The sequence below is a fragment of the Dromiciops gliroides genome, chromosome 5, assembly GCF_019393635.1.
Source record: "Dromiciops gliroides isolate mDroGli1 chromosome 5, mDroGli1.pri, whole genome shotgun sequence".
Classification (NCBI taxonomy): domain Eukaryota; kingdom Metazoa; phylum Chordata; class Mammalia; order Microbiotheria; family Microbiotheriidae; genus Dromiciops; species Dromiciops gliroides.
This window is the reverse complement of record NC_057865.1, coordinates 159,442,173-159,468,770: the sequence shown is the minus strand read 5'-3', so window position 1 is coordinate 159,468,770 and position 26,598 is coordinate 159,442,173. Positions and strand designations below refer to the sequence as shown.

Below are 26,598 nucleotides of genomic sequence, written 5' to 3'. Positions count from 1 at the left end.
AACTCCTGCTAATATGGAGTAGGAAAGTTCCCCCAAGGTGATCTCTGGGGGCCTCTTCTGTTCTCCCCCTATATTTTTTCACTTGGTGATTTTATCAGCTCCTCTGGTTTCAATTATCATCACTTTTCAAATGATTCTCTCTTTTCTATCATCTTTTGCCCTATCCCTCCTCAAAAGTGTTTTATACATGATGACTCCAAGACCCATAAAGGTGAAATAACTTTCCCAAGGTCACCAATCAAATTAATGTGAGAGCTGGAATTAGAGTCCAGGTCTTTCTTTACTCCTGGGTAGCTAATAGGAAACAAAAACCCAAAAGATTTTTTACCAGGATCATCAATAATATTGATTTAAGCTATACCTACCCAACTGTTGAGTGTCTATTGATTTAGCCTCACAAAATACTCTTCTATGAGAGAAGGAGGAAAAGGAGACCTGAGGGACTTTCCTGGTACCTGACTTTTGTTCTTGAGCAAATTGTTTAACTTCCTTGAACCCAGGTTTCTTTATCTGTGACACTAGGGTATAAGTTTAGATGATTTCTTTGTGGGTGCAATATTATTTTTTGTTTGACTTTGTCTGACAGTTTGTTTTTATCAATTAAAAATCAATTTCCAGACTTCTTGGTAGGCATTGTTGTGTTCAGACATAATAAATGATTGAAATAATTTAATTAAAGGCTGATATAAAATGTAAGCCACCATGGTAGTTGCACCACAATGTTTTGGAATCTTAATTCAGAATTCCTTTGCCATAGATGACAGAACATGCATTTGAAATACAAGATTGAAACAAAGATTCTCTTTGTTCACTTTTCCATTCCTGCTTTAGTTAATGAATTTCTGAATTCATGAACCTTCTCTTCTAGGTGTGGGAAAGCTTAAAGGTCAGGAATCATTAAATTGTACTAACTAGATGGATCATACCCTTCAATGGTTCAGAAATAAGTTGAGAAAAAACAATTTATTAATTAATTCTGGGCATGCAAATGATTATCTTAAGGCAAATAATAAAGCAATTCTTCTCTTGCAAGAGAATTCCTGTAATATCAATAAGAAGTTGGGGTCGTAGCCAGAACATGAAATTCGAGTGAGGCATTTTTCACTCATTTTAATTCATTGTAATGTAAATAACTGACAATAATAGGCATATCGAGGTACTTTAAAACATAGTTCTTTAACAAAATAAATCTACTAGCTTCAGTGTCAAAGTGCAGGGAATTTTTCTCATCTTGGAAGGTAAACTATACCTCTTAAATTGCTGATTTCAGTGTCATTCACTGAAAGAGTTACCATAGTACAGCAGTGTTAAAAATTTATACTAAAAATAGATCTGGGTCCTAGGGATGGCTCCCTCACAAACTAGAGTCATGACAAGTCTTTTATCTGTTCTGAATCTCAGTTTCCTCATATATAAAATTATAAGATTGAACTGGATGATTTTAATATCTTTTCCAACTTTAAAAATCCAAAAAGAAACTGTATAAATGATATATCTTTCCTTTCTCATATTCAATTATTCTTTTACTTTGACGTATAACACTAGAGTGATTTACTTGATAGTTGATTAATTGATAGCATATTTGCCTAAACATAAGTACTATAGCATACATTCTTATCTATCCATCCATCCATCTATCCATCCACCCATTCACCCAAATAAGCACTTATTCAGTACCTGTTATCCCAGTCATCATGCTAGGCACTGTGGATACAAAGCCCAAAAATAGAAAAAAAGAAACACTCCCTGTCCCCCCTACACTATTCCATATATGTGGGTACATATATATATGCACTCCCACATATATATATATATATATATATGGAACAACACCTCTATAGAAAATATGAAACATTATGTAGATAAAAGTTAATTTCTGGAGCAGCTAGGTGGCACAGTGGATAGAGCACCGGCCCTGGAGTCAGGAGGACCTGAGTTCAAATCCGGCCTCAGACACTTGACACTTAATAGCTGTGTGACCCTGGGCAAGTCACTTAACCCCAATTGCCTCACCAAAAAAAAATTAATTTCTGGGAAAAGGGTGCCAGAAACTGACAGTAGGATCAGGAAGTAGTTTCTTATTTGAGCCTAGAAGATGAAGAGGATGAGATGAGAGGAATGAGATGAAGAGAAAAAGAGGGAGGAATGCATGCCAGGATGGTTCTTCCAAAGGCACAAAGGTATAAGGTGAAATGTCATCTGCTGATAGTGAGTTCAATTGAACATGGATTCCTGGGATATTAATGTTCAGAAAATCTAAAAAGATAGTCTGGAGCCAGATTGTAAAAGGTTTTATCTTCCAAATAGCAACATCTGCTTTAGCCTAGAGGCAACATGGAACCACTGGGATATCTTAAACTAGAGTGTGAGATGGTCACTTTAGGAATATCTGTCTGGTGACTCTGTAGATGGACGAGACTGTATTGCACAAAGATCAGTTAGAAGTCCACCAGGAGAATAAAATCCAGGTGAGATGTAATAAGGATCTAAACAATGGTGATGACTGTGTGATGGGAGAGAAAGGGAACTGATGCAAAATATCTGGTAGAACTGACAAGAGTTGTATTTGATTACTTGGTATGAATTTGAATTGATACACTTTATATTTATAAATGCATTTTTCTGCCATTAAAATGTAGGCTATTTTTGAGTTATTGATTGTTTTAATCTTTGTACTTATATCCCTAGTACCTAGCACAATTGCTAATACATAATAAATACTTCTTTGATTAAAATACCTGACTAGATATGAAAGATGAGAAAAAGAGTCAAAGATGATTCTGAAGTAACCCTGGATGACTGGAAGATTAGTGGCGGCTTCTTACAGAAATAAAGAATTTAGAAAGAAGAAAAGGTTTGAGGGAAAAGACAGTGAGTTCTGTTGTACATATTGAGTTTGAGATGCCTTTTGGACATCCCCTCGTAAATGTCCAATAGGCAATCTGAAATGTAGGAATGGAGTTCGGGTGAGAGACTGAGGCTGGATAATTAGGTTTTGAGTTGTCTACATAGAAATGACACCTAAACAGGTGGAAACTAATGATGTTGAAAAGAGAATCATAGAGAAAGAAGAGAGGGCCCAGAATAGGAACTACAGTCAATGTACACACACAGGGATTGGGACAAAGTTGATGTTCTAGTAAAGAAGACTAAGGCATGGGGCATCTAGGTGGTGCAGTGGATAAAGCACGAGCCTTGGATTCAGGAGTACCAAGTTCAAATTTGGGGTCAGACACTTCACAATGACTATGTGACCCTGGGCAAGTCACTTAACCCCAATTGCCTAGCCAAAGAAGAAGAAGGAGGAGGAGGAAGAGGAGGAGGAGAAGGAAGAAGAAGAAGAAGAAGAAGAAGAAGAAGAAGAAGAAGAAGAAGAAGAAGAAGAAGAAGAAGAAGAAGACGACGACGACGACATGGGGGCAGCTAGGTGGCACAGTGGATAAAGCACCAGCCCTGAATTTAGAAGGACCTGAGTTCAAATTCAGCCTCAGACACTTGACATTTACTAGCTGTGTGACACTGGGCAAGTGACTTAACCCCATTGCCTTGCACCGCCCCCCCCCAAAAAAAAATCAGCACAGGGGTATACAAACAGAAAAAACGATAGAGACCGTGCTCTAATTGGAGAAGAAAATACAATAAGAAACTTTGAAAGGAGTTAAGAAAACACTTGTCAAATCATCATTAACATTCTTTTGCTTTATCAACACATCTACTTGATAGAAACTTTATACCTTTAGAATATTATCATGATCTTTTTCTATCTATAAAGACATTTTTAAAAGGGTCACTAGGAGGAAAAAAGCAAAGCTTTTGAGACTGTAACAATATAAGAAGCCTTGTAACATTTAAGCATGAATATTACTTATTCTTTGTTATATAAAATTACTCCCATTGAAACTACCAGTAGAAATATCTATCATTTAAAATCATGGGTGTGGACTTAAATGTCAAAATGTGAAACAGCTATGATCCCATTTTCCATCCTGCACTAGCAAGAGGACAGATTTGATAAGACAATAGAGGTTATGCTTTTAAAAATCTATTCTGTTATGCCATATCTGATGCTTTATTATTGTTGTGGATAATATTCTGTCTAGTATCTAAAACAGTCAGCAGCGTTCTATTTGAAAATTACAGGAAAGCTGAAAAAGAAAAGCAAGAGAGATTATAATTTTTTCTGAGCTGGAAATAGTCATTAAAACTTTGGCCAGAAATCGACTTTTAGCCCTGAAAATTAGCAGGGTTGGTTGTGTAGTAGTAGTAGTAGTAGTATTAGGTTAGAAAATAAAATTGAGCATGCTTACACAGAGTTGAGCAGCTAGTTGGGGAAAGAATCTGGATGCTTGGAAGAATCGATCTCCAGTCAGATGAACCACACCCAAATGATGCTAAAACAAGAGATATCTTTCTCAGTGTTATATCCTATTGCTCACATAATGTCCATATTTTCCTTGTTCATTTCTCATCTTGGACTATTGCTTATGGAAGCAGAGTCCTGGGGCCAAACCCATTCACTGTTATAATCCAAACCTTGTGAGAACAAAGGAAATAAGAGGAAGCCAGGGGAAAGGAAAGGGCTCCTGAGTCTGGGGAGGGTTGTCAGTTATTCATATGCCACCACTTAGCACAGTCCCTTGATATAGGCATCTTAGCATGAACTACTCTCTGAACTCCATCTGAGGATCAGGTACTTGTGACAGGAGAGTTTTAGGGGAGGCTGTGAAATCTGCTATAGTAGGGGTTTCTGAGTACTCAGAGGATTACATTAAAGTATTGGTCACATGGAAGGAGGAGGAAAGCATATCTTAGGTGGAAGATCAGCATAGAGAGGGAAGTAGGCTTTAAAAATAAAATGGGTTTACTTTGTAATTATGCCTGGGCTCATTCACACTACTCCTTCATCCTAGAGATTAGATGGGCAGAACAGATGATCTTCAGAGAAGTGTTACAGGCTCCCTAGCCATGGGAGGAAGGGAAAGAGGGATAGAGGAAGAGGGGGAGGAGAATGATGGTGGTGGTGGTGAGCTTTCTTTTGTGAGGTTTTGATCTTAACTTTAAGTGTCTTGCAATAATGGACCCAAGAGCTTCAGTTTCAAATTGAATCTTCTAAACCTTAGTAGTACCTGAGTCATGTGTGGGTCAAAGAATCCAGCATCCTAGGATCTGGGTAGAAGCCTATTCTTTGGACTGGAAATCAGGTCTCCAGATCTGCTTCCAGAGTTCATCTGAGAAGTTTTCCCTTCTAAGATACAGTGAGCAGAAGTCATAATGAAGTGGTCAGGAACCTGGAGAAGACCCCTTAGTTAGCTAAATATGGCCAAATAAAGGTTTTGATAGAGGCATTCAAATAGATACTTAAAATAATTTCTCTTGAGTTTTCAGTCTATTTGAGTTGCTATTTGAGATCTCTTTTCTTAGTATGCATCTAAAAGTAGAAGATTAGGTTAAATTTCAGTTCTGCCAGTTACTAGTTGCGTGACCTTGAGCAAGACATATAATGGTAGATCAGACTAGGTACTCTCTAATGGTACTTTTCTGCCCTAAAATTATGATTCTCTAGTCACTGTTAGGTCATGAAGACCTTGTTCTTTTTTGGTTTCCAAAAAGTATGCCAATGCAGTGCAATTTTTTTAGATCATTATCTAAACATAGTCTTTTTTTGTTTTTAGCTATTTTTTTTGTTTGTTTTTTTGATGAGACAATTGGGGTTAAGTGACTTGCCCAGGGTCACACAGCTAATAAGTGTTAAATGTCTGAGGTTGGATTTGAACTCAGGTCCTCCTGAATCCAGGGCTGGTGCTCTATCCACTGTGCCACCTAGCTGCCCCTTTAGGTGGTGCAGTAGATGAAATGCTACATCTGAGTCAGGAAGATGTGAGTCCAAATCTACCCTCATACACTTGCTATCCATATGACTATGAGTAAGCCACTTATCTTCTATTTGCCTCAGTTTCCTCAACTATAAAGTGGGGATAATAATAGTCTTTATCCCACTGTGGTGTTGTAAGGATCAAGAGATAATATTTGTAAAGTGTTTAGCACAATGCTTGACACTTAGTAGGTAAATAATTCATCTTCCCTTCCCTTCAAGAATAAACTTGGGTCTCCACCCAGGTTCAAGTATCTCTGGCAATAACATTGGAATTGAGAATCCAACTATGTAGGGAGTGGCAACGGGAAGGACTTTGGTCATCCAACAGACACTGAGAAAATTCCCTTGAAAGATAATACATAGCTGTTATCTCCATTTATTTGGCTTTGTATGATTATTCACTCTTTTCCTGTGAGAGAGGAAATGAATAGACCATCAGAGTGAATTATTCTCTGAAGAAAATTGTCACTAGGTGACAGTTCACTAGGCAGTAATTAGGATTTGGTCCAGAGAACTTTTTTTTTTTTAATGGGAGCTGAAATAAAAAGTGATACTACAAAATAGGAAACTTTAATACTTTTTTTTCTTTTGTTTTGGCTTAGTCTTAATTGCACAGGTCTATTGCAATATGATGAAGTGCAAAAAGAAGCTAGATGTTATAGAACTAAATTTTTAAAGGTGGTTCAACATTTTTTGACAAAATTCCTTCCCATTCTACAACATGTTTGGTTTGCTAAGTATTTTCCTCACAATAAGGTTTATGAGGTAAGTATTATTATTATCCTCATTATCCAGATTGAGGAACTTGAGACTTAAAGAAGTCAGGTAACTTCCATATTGGTCACACAGTTCATGTCATTTAAACTTTGGTCTCTTTATTCCAAACCCAATGTATTCTCAGCTGCAGCATGCTGTCTCTTTATCTGAAATCCATATGTAAATTGCATGAGGAAAATCCATATGTGCATAGGTCATATGGATTTTTTGCATTTATTAAATTGAATTATACATGTTTGCATAATACTTGGGGCCAGAATAGTAGTGGTGATTAGTTGATTAGGCCTAAAATTTTCTTCTAAAGCTCTCTGGTAAATTATATTTGGTCCTTGGGTCATATGTTGGATATTCAGGTTCCTATTTAGATGTTCCTAGGTGAGTAATTTCACTTATTTGGAACTGGGTAACATATCTAAAACCCCATCTTTTTTGTGCTCAGAAATTTGCATTCTGGTTTTGACAGAATGTGAGAAGCAGTGTGTTATAGTTGAAAGAGTCTTGGACTTGAAAGTCAGATCTAGGTCCATATCTCAGTTTTGCCCCTTTCTATCCATATGAACTTGGGCAAATCACTTAATTTCCTTCAGTTTGACTAGATGAGCCCTAAGGGCTTTTCTAGCTTTAAATTTATGATATTTCCCTTCTTTTCATCTTTTACATATTTTCCTATATCCCTTATTTATTTATATTACTTTTAAAAATACCAGTTATTTGCCTTTACAAATACGAAGAACATTGTATTTGAGAATGACGATCCCAGTGACATTCTAGTTGGTTTTTGTTGTTGTTGGTTTTTTTTTTTTTTTTTTGCGGGGCAATTGGGGTTAAGTGACTTGCCCAGGGTCACACAGCTAGTAAGTGTAAAGTGTCTGATGCCAGATTTGAACTCGGGTCCTCCTGACTCCAGGGCTGGTGCTCTATCCACTGCGCCACCTAGCTGTCCCAACATTCTAGTTGGAAGAAATAATTCTGAATTCTTGGTTTTAGATAAGAACTGTAAATTCCATAAAGAAAAGAAAGAAGCAACTGACCATGTGACCTGGGACAAATCACCTAATTTGTGAGCACCTTAGTTTTTCATCTGTAATACCATAAGCTTGGACTAAGTGATCTCTCCTAGAGCTAAAATTGGTTGGCTAAGGGCTATTCAATATTGTTTGGAGTCATCCTTGAGCATCTTTTTCTCTTCCCTTCAAACTACAAATAATGCTTAGCTTTACAACAAAATCATCCATTGTTTATTTCTATTTAATAAATTGGGAGAGATTAATAATAATAATACTTTATGTAGATTAACAAGGGGGTAGGAAGCTAAATGATCTCATAGAACCTTTCCATGGTAGAGTTCTGTGTCCTGTCCATTTCAGTTTTGACTCGATTATAGTGTAATTCTAGAAACATTCAATTGAAATTACAACCTGGCATAATGGGTAGTGTTGGATTTAGAGGCAGGAAGATTTCGGATTCAATTCTTCCTCTGACACTAGCTGTGTCACTCCAGACAAGTCACTTAGCTATTCTTAGTCTGTTTCCTCAAAACGAAGAGATTGGAGTAAATACTCCTGAGGTCTCTTCCACCTCTCAATTTATGAATATACATTGAGATTTTTGTTATTTTTATGTTTATGTTTAGTCCTTTCAGTCATGTCTGACTCTTCATGACCCCATTTCAGGTTTCCTTGACAAAGTTACAGGAGTGGTTGGCCATTTCCTTTTCTACCTCGTTTTACTGATGAGGAAACTAAGGCAAACAGGGTTAAGTATGAGTCTTTCTGACTCCAAATATGTCCGTTGATCCAATGTGCCACCTAGCTGCCCATCTCATACATAATGGTTCTATGACCCTGTTCAGAGCACTTAAACTATCTGTGGCCTAGACAAATATCTAAACCATGAAGTAGGTGGCAGTCTGGCAGGGGCTTCAGTATACCAGTGGAATCAAAGGTGTGGTCCAAATAATCCACCCAAGGAGATAAATAGAAGAGCAAATACAAAACGAGACAGGTGTTGGAATCATAACAGATTTTGCAAGCAAAAAAAGCAGCTGGAAGTGGAGGATAGATTGCTAAAGAAAAAGATTAAGAACAAGGTGATGATGGGGAATGAAGTCAAAGAGAGAGACTGTACCAAAGATCAGGAGGGAATGTTTAAAGTATCTTGAGAAGGAGCTTGTGCTATTGAACTTCACCCCTCTCTCTAGCTCATGCCTCCTTGAAAGCTATTCTCATGGGAAAGAAGCTCTTTTGCCTTCCACCTAAATCACATGTCCCTTTCCTCCTCATGAAAACACATATTTTGCCCCCAAATCTGACAAGGGATGGCTCAGGGCCAGAGCAGATCTGGTTGTGGGGAACTCTTCTCTAATGAGCCTGGCAGTTAAGTTGGCAGTTTGATAACTTCGAATTTGCACAGGTTACTCGGCTGAATACCCAGTTTTCTCTTCTGACTCTAGATCACCTTGGCAGAGTACTCATTGGTGCTAAAACATTTCCTTAGTAGCTAACAATTTAGTACTGTCCTTTCATGGAAGATGTACTGGTAAAAATACATGACTTTGCTTTGCTTGGCAAAATTGCAAGAAAGATAACCTGCTTAGGAAAGAGGGAACCTGTTCAAATCCCTATCCCAAAGCTGCCTTCAAAATAACTCATACTTTAGACTAGGAGATTTCTACAAGTCGTGTCCAAGGCTCATTATTTAGCTTGGCTACTGACTTGATGAAGCATACCTTTTTTTTTTTTTTTTAAACAAGTAACATTAAGTCACAAGGCATCATTTAATCATTCTTGAATAACAACAGTTCAGGTTAGCCGTTATTTTTACAGCTGTTTTTCCCTATCAAATTTGTTTGGAAACTATGAACAACAAATACAGGATAAGCAACTATTAAAGCAGGTATCTTGGGCCTTTTGGGGGGGGGAATATTATACTTCTCTCCTTCCTTGGCCCCTCCTTCCGTATTTATAAAGACAAAAAAATGAATTTTTATTGTATTGGGAAATACAGAGGTGAATAGAAATCTCTGCAATTATGGTACAACAACATCAGAGAATGTTCTTTCTTTTTTACAAAGCTCCACTTTACACCTAATTAAGTATGTATAGTTTTTTTCTTTAATCTACATTTGATACTATAGACCATACATTGACATTTGAAACAGAACTTGGCTCATAAGATAGTTTTCTCTAGTTAGACTGAGATATCCTCCAAGGAATTATTTCACATACTTCCAGTTTTCCTATTTCTTACTTATTGGTTGGATAATTATCAAGAAATCCCACTGAAGATACAGGATTGCCTGGCTGAAAAGGGGGCTATGTGAAAAGAGCATTCTTTGATTACTGCTCCGGATTTTATTCCTCTTGTCTATCCTCTCTCTTCCATTCTTCCCTTCTCACCTTAGGGCCATTATGGGAAATTAGTTGGATCCTTGCCCATGTAAAGACAAGTTCTGAACTTTTGTAAATTCTGGGAAATACAACACCAGTGGTGCTATGGGCTGACAAGCTATTACAACGTTGTATTTAGTTTCATAGAAAAATAATTAGCACAGAGTATATATTATGCAAACTTCTATCCAGTGCACATAAAATGCGTTCCATAAATCTCAGCCAGGCCTCTGAGGTTTGTGACATCACAGTCATTGGAGGTTTCGGGTAGTATCACATCTTCATCAAGATATGTACTCTCATGGTTTGTCCAAACTATGAACTAATCCTTTTTCATTCCATAAAAGCCAGGCATTCCAGTATAAATACAGAACCATCCACACACATTTAGAAATCTAGTTTAATGACTAAACTGGATATTTAAAGAAAATAACATTTTAATCTTTATAAAATAATGAAAATGAATAGGAATACTCACAGAAATATTAACAATAACCCACATTGATATAGATTTTAAGCTTGGCAGAGCACTTCTTTAGCCTGTGAACAGTCTAGTGAAATATGTTACAGGTTTTTCAGATTAGGAAACTGAGAATTAAAGCTGTAGTGACTGGGCTACATCCATAAGGATAGGAAAGGTCAGAGCTGGGATTGGAACCTTAACTCTTTTTTTTTTTTTTTTTTTTTTTTTGCGGAGCAATGAGGGTTAAGTGACTTGCTCAGGGTCACACAGCTAGTAAGTGTCAAGTGTCTGAGGCTGGATTTGAACTCAGGTACTCCTGAATCCAGGGCTGGTGCTTTATCCACTGCTCCACCTAGCTGCCCCTACAGTGCTTCTTAAAAAGCAGAATTGAAGTCACCTATTTTTCAGAGATGTACATGTGCTTTAATGTATTTTACTGACATTTTGAAGAGAATGTCAAAAATAGGAACTTTCTCATTGGCTGCCAAAGAGATATCACACTGATTGAGTTTCAAAAATAAGGTCCACAATCTTAATTGTCTATTGAAAAGGGGCAGCTGGGTGGCACAGTGGATAAAGCACCAGCCCTGGATCCAGGAGGACCTGAGTTCAAATCTGGCCTCAGACACTTGACACTTACTAGCTGTGTGACAGTCACTTAAACCTCAAGGAAAGGAAAGGAAAGGAAAGGAAAGGAAAGGAAAGGAAAGGAAAGGAAAGGAAAGGAAAGGAAAGGAAAGGAAAGGAAAGGAAAGGAAAGGAAAGGAAAGGAAAGGAAAGGAAAGGAAAGGAAAGGAAAGGAAATCTATTGAAAGATAAATATCACACATAGTGCAGAATTTGGGGGAAGCAGTTTGGGGCCAATTTTTTAAAACGCTTTCTTCTTGTTGAACTGGTCCCAAAGTTAATTAGGAGTCATGCCTGTTTCACAGAGAAAAAAGGTAGAAGAGTGGTGTGTGCATCAGAGCAGTCTTGTGAGCACTAGGACACTAGGTTTTCATCTTAGCTTTGGCAATAATTATTAGGGTCTGGGAAGGGATGGAGTTGCAGTCCTTATCTAGGACTTATGCCTCTCAGGTCCAATATTTGTTCCACTATGCAATGTGATCTCCTTTAGTGACACATTCTTTTAATATTCTGTAGGCTTTGCTGATAATCAAATGTTTCATGTGGGGATTTTCTTTTTACTATACAGGATGGAAACACAATAGGCACTTATTTAGTGCTTAATATGGCTTTTTCCCCCCATCAATCAACAGGATTCCTCCAGTTTTTCCTTAATATAGACAGTGAAACATTATTAATCTCAATTTGGTTCAGGTTAACAAGAACAATGCTGTATACAAAGAACAATAAATTGTACTTTGCAGTTATCTAAACTGAAACCTTCATGCTGGGTGCATATATTTACAAAGTGTATAGTGAGTCTTAAATCAACGTTTTGATTTGAAAATAATTTTTTGTTGGCCTTTTCATTTTCCCACAGACTTGCTGCTTTCAAACAGCTGTATTCCCTTCCTGGGTTCATCAGAAGGGCTGGATTTCCAAACCCTGCTGTTAGATGAGGAGAGGGGCAGGCTGCTGCTTGGAGCAAAGGACCACATCTTCCTGCTCAGCTTGATTGACTTAAACAAAAATTTTAAGAAGGTCAGTTTATTTTAAATATAATTCACTGGGAAAAAAAGTTTATTTTCAACTACTTTCTTCCTCCAGTTTCTCAATGACTGAGTGTCCTTAATGTCAAATGCAATAGATCCTTTGTCTTAAAGGAACTTAATAATCTTACCTCCCACTGCTATAGTGTTTAGATTTTATGAATTGAATTTAAGTTCACATGTCCAACCTTCTTTTAATATGGAAGAAATCTAAGTCAAATTACTTTTTCTGGATGAATTTATAGTTTAGACAATTTGTACCATGTATGCAATGAAATCCCAGTTTTTGGTTTTAATGAATGACAGAATTCTCATGGCTAAACTGAAATTATCTTTGCTCTTTAGAATTCACATTTATTATACTTTCAACTTTAGTCATTCTAAATGTAGCCATATGAACATTAGTCTTTTGGATCTTCTACATTAAAACTTTAACTTGAGGTTAACTTTTTGACTAACTTGTTCCCTCCTCCACCCCCGCCATTACCCAGAAAACATCTCTCTCACTGTTATCACCTGATGTATGCTTAGGCAATTACAAATAAATTTTAATAGAAACTTAGAAAAATACAATCAACAAGTAGTTCTCCTCATGAAAAACAAATCTAAAAATCATTCCAAAATAAAATATATAATACTTTGAAATCCTTTCATTTAACAAAATAATCTAACTGCCAAATGTTTTCAGTGCATTTATTGGTCAATAAGCATTGTTGAACACAATAAAAAAATTGCCAGAAGTTTTTTTTTAGTGTATTTCTTCATCAAAACACATTTGTTAAGCACTTATTATGTGCTAAGCACTGGGAATACAAACAAAAGCAAAAACATCGCTTGTTCATTTCTTTTTCCATTTGTCAATTGGATAATGGCCCCTAAGAGTGTTGAAAAGTCAAGCAACACCCAAGTAACACCTTAATTTGCAATTAATATAATAGCAAGTATTAGTCAACAGTCAACTGAAAGTAAGAATAGAATATAGGACAGTTGTCAAGCAGAAGGAGCAGGGAAAATTTTGAAAAAGTAGAGTCCCGCAAAATGGTTAAAGTTTAACATCTATTGGGGAAAAGTGAGGTACTAAAAGACAAGTCTAATATACATTATAGTTTTCCTTAGGCTATTCCTAATTTCATAGTTTCAATTTTATTAAATTAAATTAACTTTTATTTAGCACATACTAGATATACTGCATAAAAAGATAAAAAATGCCTCTGTCCCTATCTTGAAGGACCTTATAATCTGTTTGATGTATGTGTATACATTTGCATATTATGATGTTTAAAAATCTAACTGTGATGTCTAAAAATCTAAATCTGTGGTTGCCTTAAATTAGAAAATCATATCACCAGTCTTTGGGGCATTAAGCATTTATTAAAGTATAATAGGGGTTAGTAAAGAGAACACGTGGAGTTCAGGAGGAAAGCTCCTAGATCCCTGCACCTGCAGCTGCTCCTTCTATGCCCTCCAACGGAAAGACCGATCAGGCAGGGGCCCAACCAGGTACAGTCCCGTGTCACCCCCCCCCCCATAGCTCCAAGCTAATTGGCTGGTAGCATTGATTGACATGACTTAAAGGAGATTCTATGAGTAAAGGTAACTTCCTGATGCTAGTCACATGCTTTCTCCTCAGGGGGTCATTGTCCTGGTTCTCACAATGTCTTTCTCAGTGGGGGGGGGGGGTACACCTTGATTTTCACACTCTCCTCTGTGCTTCATGTAGAAACATCTTTTCCTTACATGAAGCAATAACATTACAGATACTTTTGACTAATAAAGTAAAGGGAATGAAAAGAGAGAAAAAAAATTGAGTGACACATTATTAAAGGTTAAAGGGGGCACTCCCCTTTTAGCAGGTGGACATTACAAACAGAAAAAAACTAAAGGGGTCACTCCCCTTTAGTAAGTGGACATTATAAACAGTGTATACAGTGGGGATAAGGAAAACAGGAAAATGACCATTTAAGTCTTTGGAAGTCTTTTCTCAGATAATTCTTGGAATGTCCTCTGGGTGTAGCTGTGGAAAGTCTTTCAGGTGTGGATGCTGATGATCAAGACTCACAAGTCTCAGCTGTAGAGTCCATGACATCAGGCATATAGGAGGGGGAAATGAAGTCAGATGGCATAGCCCAGCCCTCCAGTGCCATGTGGAGGGAAAATTAAACCAAGAAAATCCAACCTCGACTCTTGCGAATAGCTGTTCTCTTGGCCTTTCCCAAGGCAGTGTAGTACCTGCACTTCGTATGTGTCTCCCCTTTTGTGACAATTCAGTGTCTGCTCTTGTATGTATTCCTCTCATGATTGGCTGGCATCTTGGCATCTGGTAACTCAGAATGAAGGCAATTAATGTCTTAAATCATAAGTTCCCATAATCCAAGTCTCATATGGAACTCAGCCAGCTTGGGAAGGTCCTTTCCAAGTATTGCTAACAACTCCTACTGCCATCAAAATTGGAGAGAAGGACTCATGGATAAATAGCTCTGATGTTCAAACGGTACCAGCACATGTAGACCATTGAATTTCGTTGTCTCTTATTCTTCCATGTGTATTTTGTTCTATTCATCTATCTCTCCAATTTTGAACCAATGCAAGATAGTTTGGATTTCATAATACAATATTAATTCTGGGAGTATTGTGCTCCCATATTCTAAATTGTTTGTTTTTGCAACTGATTATTTGATCATTCTATAAAGAATTTACCTGGCAAATTGGTTGCCATGGCAAGTGTAAATTAATTCTAGACGTATTATTTTTGCTAAGCACAAAAAGGGGAACATTTGTAAAAGTTTTTTCATATTCATGTAATCAAATTTATTATTGCCATAAATAGGAACATATTTTGCAAAATAATAATATACAATTTGGGGATTTTAGATATTGAAATAAAAAATGTTCTAGACTTACTAAAAAAGTCAGTTCAAATGTTACATAAGGCTTTCTTTTTTCTGCTTTTGCAACTACATTTTGAACTCAATAGTATGGACTTATTGTCATAGAGATTCTTATTATTTTAAGATTATGTTTTAATTTATATTAAATATGTTCCGATTTTTCACAAAGGTAACTGTATACTTAGTAAAAAATGTTATTATTTGGAATTACTACATATTGTATATTATATTCTGAATCAAGGCACATTTGCATTTTTTGCAATTATTATCCTCAATATACAAACAATATACAATACATACACAAACTCACATATACATCATGTTTATATACATATATACATATGCACAAAGGTAATACATATATACATACATGCATACATATATACATGTTCACGTGTATGTGTCTATACATGTATCCACATACATACAGCTGCACATAGAGAAATAACTTTTATAAAAATTATACTATGATGATTATATAGGAGAGATCAGGCAGTGTTAAGAAATTCAAGTCAAGAGAATATGAGGCAAGAATTGTTTCTAGAAAGAAGGATCAGGGAAGGCATTTTGTTGCCCCCTAAGCTAGAGCTTGAAGGGGGAAAAAAGGTTTCAAAAAAACATAGTTCACATTTAGTGAATATAACATTTTATGATTTAGAAGCTACTTTTTGTAGCATATTCTGTGAGGTACTATGGATAGTATATGTAATCTTACCTCTATTTAACAAATGAGAAAATTGAGGCACAGAGGTATTAAGTGATTTGTAAGATGTGTTGGATAGGAATGGGAGAGCCCAGGATAAGAGTATGGAGTGCCTAACAGTGTAGGACATAATGCAAAATAAAGTGAAATAAAACTGGAAAGGTGAATTGGAATTCAATTGAGAAAGACCTTGAATATTAGGCTGAGTACTTTGAATTTTACCAGTAGGCAATGAGGAATTACTAAAAGATTTTTGACTGGGAAAGTGATGCAATCACTTAAACGATCATTGACTGATTAAAGGATTCTTTATGTGAAAGATAAATTGGAAAGTTCCTTTAGGATAGTGTCATGATTATAGCTCTCTTTGTATTCCTAATGCTAATAACCAATCCATCTATAATCAGTGAGCATATTATTAAGTACCTACTATGTGCAAGGTACCACTGGGGAGAGAACAGTTAACAGTGATACAATCTCTGTTCTAGAACACAACAGGGAACTATTGTTGAGTTGAATTGGAAACAGAGAGACTGTTTAAAAGACTGAACAGTACAGATGGCAGATGAGAGCCTCAAATAAGTTTGTGGTAGTGAAAATGAAAAGGGGAGGAGGTGGTAATTATTAGGGTATCAAGGAATATTATGGAGCTTGGAATTGACAGCCCTGGCAATTGTTTGGATGTAGCATGTCAGAAAGAATAAGGAGTCGGACTTGAATAGGTCTTGACTTAGGAGTACTGGGAGGATAGTTTTGGCATTAATAGGAGATTAGGAAGAAGCATAGATGTGTAGGGAACATAACAAGTTCAGTTTATGACATTCTGAATTTGAGGTGCTAATGGGACATTGTATTTGGGTAATTATAGAAATGTTTTCTAGAATATGTCTTAACCTTAATATAATTGTATTTCTCTGTGCTATTTTAAGCCTTATAAACATTGCTTTTGACTTGTGCTGTGCTTTTAAAAAATGTAAAAGAAAGTTCATTTAGTCTGTGTTTATGATGAGATCATTGTTTAAAATAAATTCCAATCCAATAGCTAAATAGTTTGAATACTTAGAAATATCTCAGACTCTTCTGTGACTCAAGTGCTAATATTTGGTTCTACAGATGTTTCATATATATATATATATATATATATATATATATACATATATATGTGTGTGTGTGTGTGTGTGTATGTGTGTATGTGTATGTATACTTGATGGAATAGTGTAATAGACCAAGACGATCCTGTATGTACAAAAATCATTACTGAAGAATTCTGAAACCTTTCTTTATGTAATTCAGAATTCATAGAAAGTCTATGTACATAGATTGAATGAGATAGCCTATGAGTTCTTTCTAGAGTAGATATTGTGTGATTTTCTATATTTATGTAGGTGTATGTCTTTCTGAATTATCCACCTAATCCAGTGCTAAAAGTATTCTTCAGTAAGAAGTGCCAAAATGTAGTGTTTGTACACTGTTTGGACCCAAAGTGATTTGCGTTGGCTCAGTGCCTTTCCAGCAGAGTTCCAGACTTTTCTCAGTGTGAGGAAACCACACATTAGAACTATTAGCATCTAAAGTGTGACCTTTATTCTCTTTGGAATGAGAGTCACTAAAAAATTCTGATTCTGGCTAATTCTGATTGCCTTCCCCACTCTTTATGTCTCACTCCCAAAAATTCTGTGGGCTTTTTTGTTGTTGTTGTTGTTGGTGGTGGTTGTTTTTTTTTATTATTATTATTAATCAATCTGGGAAGATTGCAGATTAAATACATATTAAAATTTCATGTTTGCTGAGTCATTCTATTCTTGTCAGCATGGTATATTCATTGTTCTGATCATTCTCATAGAGGTTATTTTTTTGAGGATCAATGCTCTAAAGATAGAAAGGACTTTGGACAACTTTCTTTCTAGTCCCTTCAGATTAAGGAGCTTTTGTTGCCCAGAGACATTCATTGCCTAAGGTCATAGAAGTATTAAAAGCAGCACTAGAATTTGATCCCCAACAGTTGCATTCAAATCCATTGCTTCAGTAAAGCATAGCCAAGACATTTGTAGAATTAAAATACTTTAAATACTCTACTAAGCATTTCATTATATTTATATAAAAGTTAAAAATTCTAAGTAATGACTGGTTATCTTTTTTGTACTAAAATTAAAATTGCTATTTAAAAATATATTAAAGCTTAGGAAAATAGATACAAAATTCTGAATAAAGCAATGTCAGACTCACAAATCTATCAACCAATCAACAGTAGTTTATTGAGCACCTACTCTATATTGTTTTGGGGATAAAAATGCAAAATGAGATGCTATCTGCTCTCATTGAACTTCCATTGTACTAAAGGAACATATCTTTTTATCAAAGAATAAGAGTGACTTTCAGCTGGTTTTAAGGAATATTTTACCTAATATGTATAATTCGCATTGACTATAAAATGTGTGCCTAGATTCATTCATATTTTTGTACAGTGAATGGATTCAAAGTGCTAAATATTACAAGTCTCTTATATAGTGTAGTCTTCTGTTAAATAAACATTTACTACCTAATTAATTTGATGTTAAAATCCAAATCTTAAATTTGTCCAAAGTGAGTAGTAGGAATACATGTACTTATTATTCATCCTAATACCCATTGGCTTATTTTCCTCCTTCGATTACCTGTGTTGGTAATTTGAGCCTCCTTATACTGGTCAGGGATTATAATGTTCTACTGCCCCCTAATGGGTAATAGAGATGTCAGGAAGTATTAATTGCCCTTAGATAATGGGGGAGGGCGAAGATTGGGGTTCAGTATTTATATACCATAGTATACTATATAGTATAGATTATTTATATACCCATTTCATACACTACAATCCCAGGGTTATTCTGGGTCTGACCAGAGTCTTGCTTCAGTCGGTAGCCATCCTGAGTCCTTACTCTGCTATTTCTTAGATGAGTGACCTAAATAAATCACTTAAACTTCTTGGAACCTCAGTTTTCTCAGTAGCAGTCACAAAAGGCAAGTTTAGTTCTAAGGTCCGATGATGAAACAAAAAATAAATAAATAAACAAACAAGTACATAAATAAAAACCCTGATACAGCCAAATTTCTCTATAGTAAAGACTGAGAATGAAAAGATCATTAAAGTGCTCCATCATACAAATTGGTTTCAAGATAACAATCACAAAGCAATAGAAAGGTAGAGTTCAAAGTCAACTTAGCATTTATATAAAAAATTTATATAAAAATTTATGCATTCTAAGTTGGTTATAAATGAAAATTTTAAAAAGAAGCAAAATCAATTGACTTCATAATTTGAGAATTAATTTAGTTAATTCAGTTTTAGTTAATTTAGTTATTCAGGAAATCTTGTTTTTCCTCATTTCCTGATTTATTTTTCTTTGACATTTTGCCTGAATTCTTCAGAAGATATAGTGATAAATTGCTATTTTTATGTTGAACTATAGCTCTAAAACTCAGAAAATGTAGCAAACATGGTAGAAATTCACTTTAGGTATCTGAAACTACTACGAAGACTAAATCAATACATCAAAGTATTTATTTCTGATTAGTTTTTTCCATCATTTAAAAGAAATAAAATGTTAACTGCAGTTTGCCATATTGAGGGGACAAACATTTTTTTTCTTCAATACTAATACATTTTGAATGAAGATTTATACTTTTGTTATTTTGAAAAAAAGTTATTCAAGTAGATTTAGTTATTTAAATGATATTTTTTTCCTATTCTTTAAGAGAATACACTTGAAAATACAGCTATTTTAATAATATTGTCATTTTAAACAAGACACTTGATCCTCTACTCAAATGCTTCAATATTTTAATAATAAAACAGATTCAGCTTTTGCTGGAATATATGGGATTTTCTTAACCCTTACTCTGTTATTTTAATATCTCAGTTCTGATTGATAAACATTCCTGAAAAGAACATTTGATGAGTCAAAGCAACTCTTGTTGAAGAATTCTTTGTTGTATTGTAGAAGGTTTACTAAATCCTATCATTAAATTGTCAGAAGAAACCTCTCCTAAGTTTATTTTCTGAAGTATTTCTGTGTTTTAAAAGGACATTTTAAAAATATCTTAACCTTTGAAGTGCCACATTTTAATTATTAAGAATATACATTTGTAGGGGGTGGCTAGGTGGTGCAGTGGATAAAGCACTGGCCCTGGATTCAGGAGTACCTGAGTTCAAATCTGGTCTCAGACACTTGACACTTAGTAGCTGTGTGACCCTGGGCAAGTCACTTAAACCCCATTGCCCCATGCAAAAAAAGAAAAAGAAGGAAAAAAAAAAGAAAAAAAAGAATATACATTTGTTATGAAAATAACATGTCTTAGAATGTCACAAATTTGACCTGAAATATGCTCAGGTAAGGCCTTTAAACTGACTTGGACTTAGGTTTATTTGATTTTTAAAAAAATCCTATCTTATGAAAAATAATCTTTTTAGCATAGATCAATGAGATGGAATGAATCATTAAAATAGTTAATTTGTCACCTTTTCTCATCTATTCTCTATAAAATTCAGTTTTTTTTTCAGGGGTGGGAGAACATCAGGAGAAAAGACCTACGATTTCATTTCAATGGGAAACACTGTGTTAGGAAACTCACCCTATTATTAAAGCAGATTGATATCTAGTCTATATGGCCCTAGAAGAGCTGTCTGTGTTCTCTCAAAATATTAGTCAAAAATTCTTAGCCTTGTAGTCAGTAATACCTGTATTCAAGTCCTGAATCTGACACCTACTGGCTGTTGTGATCATAAGCAAGTCATATTCTTTTAAGTGCCCCCAAACAACTCCGTAAAACTACACATTATCCAGCAGTTGTCCATTTGGATTGATGAAGGGATTTCTCACACTGGGAGTTCACACCAATGAACTTTTAAAAATAAAAATAAAACAAAGTGGGGGTGGCTAGGTGGCGCAGTGGATAAAGCACCGGCCCTGGATTCAGGAGTACCTGAGTTCAAATCCGGCCTCAGACACTTGACACTTACTAGCTGTGTGACCCTGGGCAAGTCACTTAACCGCCATTGCCCCTCAAAAAAAAATTAAAAAAAAATAAAACAAAGTGCAGAATGGTAGAAGGGAGTTTTCCATTATCTGCTAGTTATATAGTATTTCATTCAAGAGGCATATTTTGTTCATTAAAATACAGACACATCATAGTACATGGGGGGAAAGTGCTGGATTTGTAGGTAGAGTATCTGGGTTCAGGTTCCAGACCTGTCACTGGCAACCTTCATGACTTTGGTAAAGTTACTTAGCTTCCCTGGGCCTCAGCTTCCCCATCTGTAAAGTGAAGGGGATAGACAAAAGTCTTCTAAGATTCTTTCTAACTCTATGATCTATGATAAATATAGTGGTTCATTAGCTACTTAAAAAGGTTTCACAGTTGGAGACAATGGTAAAGTCTAGTGTTGACTGGACTAAAAATTCAAAAATTGCAAGACCAGATATCTATATATGATACATGTGGAAGTTTAATTTTAATAAAGTATTTTTTTAAATTACATATGCTTCCTTATGTAAATTTTGTGTTTGTAATCTTCTTTAAAATTTCCTATTTTGTAGAAAATGTATCATATGCCATAGTAGAAATGTAATTTCCTTTCAGGGAGGTGAAGAGTTAAATTTGTTTCATGAAAGAAAGAACCATTTTTTGAGCTGTAGCCATAGTATTTTGATTTATTCAGAAACCAATTTCCAGGAATATTTCAAAATTATATTCTAAGATAAGTTCTCTGTTTTTATGGGTTACCCTTAAGCAGATTTGTATGTTACCTTACTAAAACAAAATATTAGATGTCACATTTATTAAAGAATTACTTTTTATTGTTTAGCTAAAACATTCAGAATCACTTTAAAATTATATATTAAATGTCCTGGAAACTATAAAAATTATTTGAATTTTGCCAAAAGTAACAAGTATCTGAATGGATGGATGGATAGATGGATGCATGCATGCATCCATCTTAATATGTTAATATATGCTGATGAGTTATTACTCAGATCCCACATCATTTACTCCACAAAGGCAATGTGTAATGTTGGCCAAATTTTCTGATAGTCTTCAATTTATGAAAGCACTTATGTGACTTAAAAAATTAACTTAAAATCAGGATGTCGTATCTTGCCAATTGAAAGAAGATTGTTAAAAGTCTCTTCAATTTCCTACTGTAATTTTTTTTAATAGAACATATTTTTATTGATGTTTTTTCTTTAACTCCCAGCTGAAAGGACCTTTGTTGCTTGTCTTTCCTTTCCATAAAGCATTCTGATGCAGCAGGATGGGCTTTGGTTTTGTTGTTTAGCTGGATGGATACTCTGTAATTGAATTTTGCATGTGGATTATAAGCAAAAATTCATTTATGAATAAATGACCTTTTGACTTCCTTTGCTTGCAATGTGAGGTACAGATTTTCTTTTAATTCTTTAACCTTTGAATTTCTGCTTTTATGGGAATATAACACCTGAGAAATGACTAAATTCTTTCCATTATGTATAAAGTCTCCACAAAATGATAATAACTACCCTCTTAATTCCCAGTTGCTTGAAATTAAGAAAACTGAAACCATTTGGACATCATTATAAATTAGCTTTCAAGCTGCAGATCACTGTTTTGTTTCATAGTGATTAATTTGTTCACATAAGATGCTAAGCACATGTTCTCCAATAGTCACAAAGGTAAAACAATGGAATCCTTAAATGTGACTGGTTCCCAGCTAAAGTGGTGATGTGTAAGACCCATCTGCTCATTGTGATTAAAAAGTATTTAGAACCCTGACATTACTTAGAGTAATATCTATTTTTTTCTAATTTCAAGAAAAACAATTCTCATTTGTATCTTCCAATTATTAATAATTTTTTTGAGTCCTAAACAAAGTAATAGAAGACATGGTCTCTTCCCTCTAGCAACTTATAGTTTATTTTAGAATATGACACATTCTTATTAAAAAGATAACTAACAAAAAAGGTCCAAAATTTATACAGGGCTCAGAGGAGGGTTGTTTGATGGCACAGTGGATAGAGAGGCCTGGAGTCAGGGAGACCCAAATTCACATCCAGCCTCAGATACTTTGTGACCCTGGGCAAGTCACTTAATTCTATTTACCTCAGTTTTCTCATCTATAAAATGAGCTGGTGAAGTAAATAGCAAACCGCTCCAGTATCTTTGCCAAGAAAACCCCAAATAACGTCATAAAGAGTTAGTCACACCTGAAATAACTAAACAACAGCATTTTCCCAGAAAATGGGAAGAACTGAGAGTTGTCTTAGTTTTTCTAGAATGGGTAAGAATTATATTGATTGAAAGAAAAGGGAAAGAAAATGACTTGAGGTTTTGAAAGTAGGCTTACCTCTGATAGGTTTAGTGGACAGTAAATAGACCAATTTTTCTAGAGTAAAGATTCCATTCAATTCAACATATTTCTAAAGAGCCTGCTATTTGCAAAGCATTGTGCTAGGCACTGGGAGTGATGCAAAATTAAAATGAGACATGCAGCCCATCCTAATGAATTGTTCAGTTCATGTAGGAAAAATCCACTAGACCAGGAGGGCTACCTTTAATAGTCTAAAACCCTTAAAGTTCTTTCTGATATCTTTATAATGTCAATTGATGCAGTTTCTGTTTATTGATCTCAGGGTTCTATTTAAATTGAAGCTAAAGAATATTCCACCAAGGTCAACTGTAAGAAAAAAATATATAATTGGTATGCTTTGCCTTTAATGAGTTTCATACTTCTCCATGATGCTTTCTTGCCACATTTAGGTAACCTCCCCTTCCCATTCCTAATACCAAGAACGATATCTGCTCAGAGAATTTCTAATTTGCTCATTTCTGAGCCATTAACTATGCTTAACAATAAATTCAACTTTTTCATCTTCCTTGGACCATCAGAATATTGAACTCCAAGGGTTTTTTTTTTTTACTAGTTATGTATGAAGTTGCATCTCTTTAGTTTTCTTGACTAATTTGTAGTTCTCTCCATTATAAAAAAAACAAAACAATACAAAACTTGGCATCTCCAAATTAGGCCAGAGAGGATTCTGTTGACCTTGTACTTGTTAACTGGGTTCAATTCAATTGCTTCTTCAGGAAGGGAAGAAATAACAGATATAATTAGATCTAGTTTCTTTGGCTTGATTTTTGTGGCCTTATCTTTATTTGAATGTTTCCTTAAATAGACTAACATTAAATAATTAAAAATTGAGAGAATTTGTCTTTGCTAAATGATAACTACTAAAGAAGTTCTGTGACATTATAAATTAAACTAATGACTTCCCTAGAAATTGTAATATTTTTTCCTCTGAGATCAGTTATCTTTATTTAAAGTGCAATGAGAAAGTCATTTGATATGGAGAGCAGACATAGAAATATAAAATAAACATAATCCCATCAAAAGTTTATTTATAAAGTTATAGTTTCTAAGAAATTTATATGGAATATTTGTGTAAAAGTAACCATTTTAATTCTGCTATTATATTCTATAAAAGAAATCATGATATATACTCACTAGAGAAAATTGCCATTTCATGTTCTCTTTTAAAAATATAGGATTAGCTTTTTAAATTTTTTTTTTTTTTTAGTGAGGCAATTGGGGTTAAGTGACTTGCCCAGGATCACACAGCTAGTAAGTGTTAAGTGTCTGAGGCCGGATTTGCACTCAGGTACTCCTGAATCCAGGGCCGGTGCTCTATCCACTGCACCACCTAGCTGCCCCAGGATTAGCTTTTTTAAAACAGATAACTCTTATTCTAATTTTCTAAGTCTTTTCAAACTCAACATTTTTAATAGTGACAAAAGAACTGGTCACTAAAACATTAAATAGTTTAAAAATTATAATAGCAGCATACTGTTCATGTTTTATACAGGTAGACCTAGAAATATCCTTAGGGTCCATCTAATCCAACTCTCATTTTACAGTTGGGGAAACTGAGACCTAGATTAAGTAAAATACCAATGCTCATATAGATAACAAGCACCAGAGGTAGGACTGACCGCAGGTGTGCTGTACTGAAGAATCAGGGCTTTCTACTATACCTTATAGCTATGATGTCATGATGACTAAATATATAGGATAAGGCAATTCATACATAGTACTGTTGTATATATGTATGTTTGGATGAGGGTTCCCAAATCAACCAGAATTGTTTCTTTATTTCTTCAGAATATTCACCTCAGAAAATGTAACTTACTCTAGTTGTTCACAATACTTTTTCTATAATCAATTTACTTAAGATGTAGACTTACCAATACCTAGAAAACCAACTCGTAATTGATGTTTATATTGTTTATATGAATCAGTTAACAAAAATAAATTATGTAACAATATCTACACAGTGTCCTATAAATCACAATGGTTTTTAAGTACTCAGCATAGAAGATTGATTAATAGTCCTCTGTCTGGTTGATTCTTCCTTTCTACTCTGAACTATATCTATACAACCTTGATGGTTGAAGATTCTGCTTTCATGGTGCCAGAGTCATCTCAGAGTTTAATAATGGCACCAATTCACACTAGACCATGTGGATTTATATCTCTTCCTTAGAAACAGAAACCAGAAAGAAATATTGTCCTATGGCATTATTTGGAGTGATCGTGTCATGAGTTCCGAGAGCCTACTACCATCTTGGCTCCCTAGAAAGAAATATTGACTACACAGAAGAATATAGTCATCCATTCATACCCAGGAACAAGTCCACTGGTCAAATTACAGTACTTGTTTGTTTTCAATCATTATTATAAGTCCATATAACAATAGCTTCCTAATTGGTCTCCCTGAATAAAGTTTCTCTAGCTTAGTTTTCTTCATCTTCAATTCAGCTACCAAAATGTTTCTAAAACACATATTTAACTATGCCACTCCCTTTGCTCATTGCACTTCAGCCATTGCCTTGTCTAGAAAATTACTTATAGGCTTCTCTGGAATTTTTAAAACCCTTTACAACTTCACTCCAACCTACATTTCTAGCTTTTATTATGCGTGACTCTTTTTCATTCACTCATTCAAACTGGCCATATTTCTATTCCTCATGCATAATATTCCCATCTCCAGGTCTTTGCCCTAGCTGTCTGTGAGTTTGGAATTCCCTCATAGCTCAACAAATCATACCATTCCTATTTGAAAAAGAAAAGTAAAATGAGCATAAACTATTTTTAAATTGCTAGGTTCAATTGGGACTGCAAATATTTACAAATTTGCTGAAAACTTTCAGAAGAAAGATCTAAAGTAAATATAATAAAGAATATAATAATTATAATAATGTCTTCATAATAGTATATAATAATTCATAACAAACATGATAAACAACAATGTTTATATTTGTTATAAAGCATATTATACTTTAATATTTCAGATAAAGTAGCAATATAATAGTAAATATAACTAGCAGTATAATAGTTAATATATTGTTATGTATAAAGTACAACTCTTCTATCACTTCCTTTCTTGGTCCTTTCCCTATCAAATATACAATCTCAAGGATACTGATGGTATATAAAGGCGAGGTAAGTGACTATAACAGCATAAGGGTTTCTAGGCCCGCCCTATTCCTTGCTCATTTCCTTCCAAAGCTCTGTTTTTTCCCCAGTGTTTCCCCTCCTGACACATCACTTTTTCATCTTATTTTCCCCAGGTACTGTCAGGAGACAGTATTCCCTTAATTCACCCAAAGCCTCATCTACCTCATTTAGAGCTTTATTTTTCTGACATTTTTAAATATCAAAAGGCATTTGTCCTTGTCTACTAGCCCTGACTTCCAATCTTTTATACTTGTCCATTTAAATTTGATATAATGAGGCTGCCTTTTGCCTGTTTTTATATCCTGAGTGCTTATATAGTTCCT

At 34.9% G+C, this 26,598-nt stretch overlaps 1 protein-coding gene across 1 annotated transcript in view; it reads left to right on the top strand.

Annotated features, from left to right (window-relative positions):
• Window positions 1-26,598, top strand: part of SEMA3D (semaphorin 3D) — a 252,169-nt gene that overhangs the window by 106,157 nt on the left and 119,414 nt on the right. Inside the window, 1 exon segment of the mRNA XM_043969203.1 lies at window positions 11,991-12,151. Within this exon segment, the coding sequence (XP_043825138.1) occupies window positions 11,991-12,151 (161 nt within the window).